This window comes from Rhamphochromis longiceps, linkage group LG11 (genome assembly GCF_057381845.1).
Source record: "Rhamphochromis longiceps isolate RC_006_pf linkage group LG11, R_longiceps_female_GT1.1, whole genome shotgun sequence".
NCBI lineage: Eukaryota > Metazoa > Chordata > Actinopteri > Cichliformes > Cichlidae > Rhamphochromis > Rhamphochromis longiceps.
In genome coordinates, this window is record NC_140567.1 from 9,645,847 (window position 1) to 9,653,017 (window position 7,171).

The 7,171-nt window shown below is 41.2% G+C and overlaps 1 protein-coding gene across 1 annotated transcript; it reads right to left on the reverse strand.

The window, feature by feature from the left end:
- Window positions 1–2,328: 2,328 nt before the first annotated feature.
- Window positions 2,329–5,395, reverse strand: oprd1b (opioid receptor, delta 1b). Its single transcript, XM_085421698.1, has 3 exons — window positions 4,875–5,395; window positions 3,234–3,589; window positions 2,329–3,056 (listed from the first exon to the last, which is right to left on the reverse strand). The coding sequence occupies exons 1-3, from the start codon at window positions 5,084–5,086 to the stop codon at window positions 2,527–2,529; spliced, it is 1,098 nt and encodes a 365-aa protein (XP_085277824.1). The 5' UTR covers window positions 5,087–5,395; the 3' UTR covers window positions 2,329–2,526.
- Between the last annotated feature and the right edge of the window lie 1,776 nt (window positions 5,396–7,171).

The window sequence follows — 7,171 nt, forward strand, 5'->3', positions numbered from 1 at the left end:
CGTGTGTTTCAATACATATCCCATACAATTTTCCCAATAAATTTCCCATTTTCCTAGCAAAATATAAAGAAGTGAGTGGTGTCTCGAGACTTTTGCACAGTGCTGTATAGGGGATTACCAGCCTCAGCCTTCCATTCATACAAAGATCACAGGATTACTCCACACTTATTTCAAATTGTGCTTAATTTAAAGATGGACTTTAAATGTGTTGTGCCTACCCCAACGCCCTACGCTCAGGCAACCAGATGACACTATGTCCCATCTGCATTGCCTGCTCATTACACTCAATCCAACCAAGAGATCACATGTGAAACTTCCACAGTGTCAGTAATTTTTAACAGGATCTGTAATAATGATCACATACAGGTGGATGTTTTATTGAAACAGTGATGATAATCAACAATATTTCAAAATAAAAGTCCAAGATACAACTTATACTAGTCTGTATGACAGTGGGGCTTTTTTTTGTTTTTCAAAAACAAAAGCAGTTATTACATATGCACATTAAAGTACTTTAGATACTGCAGAATATAAACAGATTTTAAAGATCAAGCACAGACAGTCAAACATCTGTCTGCAAAAACACAGAAACACAAGTTGAAAAAGGCATTACTTACTTTCATTCAGCTGAAAATACTATCATCCACACTGCAGGACATTTTTACTGTGCCTATAAAAAAACCCAGTTAGAGATTGTCCAGACAGGAGACAGAGACCTATTTCCTTTCAAGATCTGGAATACTTCTCCTCACATTTTAACTATGTGTATATAGTTATATCAGATTTGACTCGATGGTACGACAGCTAAACAGCACACTGAAATAAAATAAATCACAATCAAAATACTGAAAAATATCATTACACCGTGATATTATGTACAGATCTGACACAGTTCGTACTCGTGTATATACACAATACTGCCAAAGCAACACTACATTGCTGCACTATCAAAACGAGAGGCATCAATTTGAATTCTCTCTCTTGTGTAAATGTCCAGCAATCATCACTGGAAAATTGTCCATTAGGTTTAATATGTTTAAGAAGATTCTTCCTGCCCACTAATGCATTTGATCTAATTCAGATTTTCCTCCAGGTCAATTTGAGGCTATTTAGTGCTCTATCGCTGACTTGAAACAGCATTTCCACTGCATTTCCATTGTCCCCTTCAGCTTGTCACCCATCTGCCAGCTGAACAGCTTTTTGGTTATTGCCTAACTACTACAGGAGCGGAAACATAGAGTCAGCCAAACAGTCATCGCTGCTTATTCACGAAGGCAGTATTTTCATGTTTTTTGATATCTCTTTAACCGGCATCTTTCCTTATGTGAAACATCTGCTAGTTCAAATATCACCGACAGAAAGCAAATAAAGCCTCAACCTTACATTCATGATATTAGTGAGTTTTTAAACGTGTTGACATGAAAGAATCTGCTTTTAGTGACCAGCCCACGGAGAATTATCACTCAGCTCAACAGCAATAAGATAGTGGAGGTTTTACTAGCTAACAGAGCTAACGAAAGAGAATAAACATGCAATTTCTAATTGTTAAATTGCAAGAATAAACATTTGTAAATGAAAAAATAAGATGTTAGAAAACTAGTGCACATTCTGAACAGTTGTTGAGACACTTTTTAGACTTCCAACAAAAATGCCAAACAAAAAGGAACCTCTACCTCACTCTGATGACATGGCCAGCTAAAGTGGCAGAGTGCACATTGGCTAAAACGGTCACCAGCTTTGAAAGAGCTTTATCAAATCAACCTTTGTGTGTAAGATTAACAGATTGGTAGCCCTTTTATGAAACGATCCCACAATTTTAGTGTTAGATGAATAACAAGCGGCAATCAATAAAGTCCCCGGGTCTGATATTTGTCTGTAAATCAGTGAAAGTCTGTGCTCCACACATGTGAGGAGACAGCAGTGTTTGCTCTGCCAGCAATGACTGGCATCATCAGTCAGTCTGGTTTTCAGTAAGGAAAACATATGATCTTTTTGATTGTGGTCAGCTGACTGACTCGGCCAATCACACAATCGCCACCGCTTGTCCATAAAAATACACCTTGCTGGCAATGTCTGTATGCTTAGGATCAACGTCCTTCTTGATATCCTGCTAATTTATGGACTGAGCACATATGGTGCAATGACTCCCATTGTTTACCTAATATGTGAAATCCCACAAACACAGTTAAAGCTAAAAGTCAGCTTGTCGGCTTCCCAGTGCGCATGTACTGTTGAGATAGGTGCATTATTGGTGTGTATTTTTTTACACACTGCAGTAATTTATATGCATTTTTAAATACATATTATATACACAGGGACACACGGGGATGTTTGTGATTGTCCTGAAAGAACCCCCCACCCCAAAACCTTGTGACACATAAAAGTTTCAAAAACAATCAATCATTCATTTAAACAGCAGCTCAGAAGCCTGCATGTTTAAATTCAGACTCCTGTGGTGGAGAACTGCGTGACTTCAGTCTGGAGGTCATCATGCACTGCTCTCCCACCCAGCTGATCCATACCTAGTCAGGCGGGCGGCTTCGCTGTCGGCGCAGGGGCACAAACGGACGCGGGCTCCCGCGTGCTGTTGCGGACTCTGGAGAAGCTGCTCTGCTCCGGGCGGGAGCGATAGGGCAGGCAGAAATCCCTGAAGCACCTTTTGAAGTTCTCATCCATCAAGGCATACAGCACAGGGTTCAGACTGCTGTTGGTGTAGCCCAGAGCTATGCAAATATGCCAGCAGGCCATGGTCAGGAGATTCTTGCGGTCAATTTTCACAGCGGTCTTGACAATGACGAAGATGTGAATGGGAGTCCAGCAGATTATGAAAACCGCCACGACAACCAGGACCATCCGGGTGATCCGCCGCAGGTTCTTGTCCTTCTCTTTGGAGCCAGAAAGCAGACGGACACTCTTAAGACGCAGGATCATCAGCCCATAGCAAACGGTGATGACCAGGACGGGCACCACGAAGGCAAAAATGAATACACAGATTTTTGTCACCGTGTCCCAGTACCTTTCCGGTTCAGGAAATCCAAGAGAGCACAAAGTGACTCCTGAGGAGGTAAAACAATTGCAAGTTTAATAAAAGAAGGAGAGGCTAACTGAAATTAATAACACAACTCAAAAGTCTGTTTTATTTTTCCTTTTAAACAGCCAGTATGTTTTCACAGAGCAATAGTATTTTCCAGCGCCTCTTTTTTTTTTAACAGCAGCAATGAAAATTCCCTCACCTTCTTCTGTCACCTTGGTAACAGCCATGATCATCACGGGGACTCCGATAGCAGAGGAGAGGATCCAGATGGCGACGTTGATAAGCTTGGCTTTGGCGGGCGTGCGGAAGTCCAGGGCCTTGACCGGATGACACACAGCGATGTAGCGATCCACGCTCATCATGGTGAGCGTGAAGATGCTGGTGAACATGTTGTAGTAGTCAATGGCTATCACCACTTTACACAGGAGCTCCCCAAACGGCCACGTGCTCATCAGGTACTTGGCGCTCTGGAAAGGAAGGGTGCTGGTGGCGAGAGCGTCAGCCAGAGCCAAGTTGAAGATGTAAATGTTTGTGGCTGTCTTCATCTTCGTGTACCTGTTTGGTGGGAAGAAAAGTGCAGAGCACACTTTAAACAGATTGTGACACACAGCGGATGGGAACAATTGTCAGCTGGAGGAGACTGGATTTCTTCCCAAGGTCTGGCTGTTGCTATAACACAAAGAGGATGTCTCGTGTGGCTGACTCACGACTTCCATTAAAATTTTAAAAGTTACAAAGTTTTATTTAATTCATTTAACCATAAAACCAATAATCTGCTATTTCCTCTAAATAAATAAGATTTTTTTAGGTGCATAATGTCATTAGAGCGCTACACTAAATGCACAGCAGCTCGTGAGCTTCTCTGGAGCCTCCATTAAAACACATTTCCATGTAATGAATTGATTATAGCTCAAAGCCCTCCAAACTCCTACTTGATTTTAGATTAAAATTATTTTGTGTGTGTGTGTTTTTTTTTCTGAGTGCCAGCTTAACATTTGCCTGGCTCTTTTAATATGGATTGCTCCACATCAGCCCACAACATGACACTCTGTGGGTCACATTTGATTAAATTATGTTTCTGAAGTGTTTTGCTGTAAAATATCAGACTCTGAAAGGATTGTGGGAGACACATCTTATTCCCAGGTATAAAGACATCTATGTATTACAGCACTGATCTCATCATGTGTGTAACTGCTTTGCCTGGGAGTGTGAGTGATATATTTAAAGTTTTCTTCATTTCTTTTTCAAAAATTAAAAAAAAAATCCCCAAAATCGAGAATACATCATATCGACACAGTATCGCTTTTTAAGGTTGAGCTTGCTTACAGGAATAATTGGTGCAATTAAATAATTTCAGGGCTAAACTGTAGATTACGCTCCATCCTCTTCTTACATGTGGGAGGTGTGTGTGTGTGTGTGTGTGTGTGTGTGTGTGTGTGTGTGTGTGTGTGTGTGTGTGTGTGTGTGTGTGTGTGTGTGTGTGTGTGTGGGTGGGTGGGTGGATGTGATGGAGAGCGGCTCTCAGGCGCAACTGGCACTGTGGGCAGTTACAAAGGGGACCATCACAAATAAAGTACGAGTGAAAATGGATTTCCCTCGAATAGAAATATGTGAAATTGTTCTGCTATATTTTAATACGTAACATACAGAGTACTTTATGGTCATTTAAAATAAACCCTGATCACATAAAAACATATTTATCCTATCCATATTGGGGTTTCTGTCATATGTGCATGAGTGTGTCGCTTTTCACCTTTTAAAACGTGTCGAGCAAGTAAATTATTTTGTCTTCCTTTCAACACATTCCCTTTGGGTTATCTGAATAGCGTGTCCTTCTTACCTGACCACCCCGTACATTACAAGCACGTTTCCCACCAGTCCCACCACGCAGACGAGAGAGTAGAGAGCCGTGATGCAAACGTGGATGACAAGTCTTCTGTCCTTGTTGGTCTCGTTGCCAGGAATGGAAAGCAGATCCTCAGAGCGCGTAACATTGAAAGGAGTTACTGAGGCCGAGTAGAAATAGTCCGGGAGAAGAGTGGAAAACTCCATTGCGGGGATCCAGGTGCGAACAGAGCGCAATAATTCGAGAAGTACGAGCGCACGAAAACTGTGCGACAAATTAAGTCATCGGGCGCTCGGAGGATGTGAGAGCTGTGCCTCTGCGTCTCGCCCGCCCGCGTGTGAGTGGCGCGTGCGTCTCTGCGCACTGGCGCACAAAGAACAAGCAGACCGTTTCCCTGACAAGTTCTTACCTTGCCTAAAGAGACTTTTTTTCAGAACGCGTGAATTAAAAATGCTTCATCATCAGACGATTGCCAGTCATAACCAAGATGCCATAACATGTTCTACAGCCTGACTCTTCTCACCGGGCGGTCACCATCACGTTACCACCTGACAGCACCAGGGAAACATTTAGCTTGCTTTTGATAGCATTACTGCATAGCAGCAAGTGCGTGGATGTTAGGGAATTACAAATGAAGTCATGTGATTTGGAACCGCCTTTGGGAGGTCGTTGTGAAAACCCCATGGAAGTCTGCAGATCTTAAGTGATACTTTGATAACTTTTTATTGATTTTGATATTTTTGAAAGAAAAAACACGCTGACAAGTGAAACACTTTAAGAACTTTACACATTAATGATGTATTAGGGTAAAACGAGGAAGTCAGCCGATGTTAAAAACGACACCAGATCACCAGCTTTATTAACAACTCAATTATGTTAACTGTTTTTTAATGGTTAAACCAGTTTATCATTTCACTCATGAATCCTATCAGTGACCTTTGCACCCTAATTTAGTAATTTTGCCTAAATAGATCTCGCCAAACACGCTCTGTAAACCTGTGGTTTTCCTGCTGTTCCTGTCATCCATCCTAGTTATGGCAGATCAGTCAATAACTGTTTAGCGATGGGTTGCAAATGTTTAAAGAGTCTAAGTTGTAAAACCCTAATGTCCCAAATTACCGGCTTATGACCCTCACAGTACTGATCACAGCTATATGAGCAAACACACTGACACAAGCCTACAAATACATATGCGGCTCCATTTGAGAACTGTGTATTTACTCTGGGTGAATATTTAATAAGTGGGGGCCATTTTTTAGTAATATAAATGTGATGAAGCTTTTCTTGTCCCTGGATATCACTGTTGTGTTTTTACTTATTAGAACATTTAATTTGTTTACTAACATTAGATTTACTGAAGCTTTACAGCCTAACATGTACAGCTGGCAGCAGATCATAGGTCCTTCATTACTCTTTTTCTAAGAGTGCCAAGCAGACATATTTTTCCAATTTTAATGAAAGCATTCATTTATCTGTAGCTGCCTTTCCATTAACCTGGACATCAAAAACCATTACAAACAGGCTGCAGCATGTAATGCTTTATGGCTCCTGAAATTGAGTGTGTCATGCATTTGAGTCTTTCTCTAACATGTGGGGGTTTTTTTTGAACATGCACAGATACAGATTCTCCTGTGGCTGTATTAAAATTGCAATAATCGATGCACTCTGCAGACTGACCTTTAAGGAACGGCCATCAGCGCAGCACAAAGCAGTGAACGGGCAGCATTTAAATGGTAAATGGACTGCATTTATTTAGTGCTTACTTACTAGGAACATTCACACAGTGTGTTTGTGCTATACATACAGCATTTGTCCTACTAATGGACATGCTGGAGAACATGTTAGGTTTTCAGTATCTTGCCCATGGAAACTCTGCCATACAGACAGGCAATGATCAAACCATCACCTCCAGTTAATGGAAGAGCCATAATCTCTGGTAAGCCATAGCAGGTAACACCTTTGCAGTGTCTTTGAAATAGACTATTTGTGTCTCCCTAAGAAAAGAGCATTTTTAGATTTCACAAGCTTGTGTTTTGTACTGGACTGATCTGCCAGTTGTTCAGTGTTTGAGTGCTATGAAGTCTAGTGAGGAGGACTGTTCCTTGAGAGCAGCCAGGTTAACATTTCTGATGTTCAGTCAAATGTCTGTTGATTCTGACTTTTAGTGATCCTTTACTTTTCCATCATTTTCTAACTTGCTGTTCTTTTCCTTTAAAATCTCTGTGAGATTTCCCATTGTCTTTTTTGTACTCTTTAAAACTGACATGCTCTGTCTAACACAGCTGCACAAT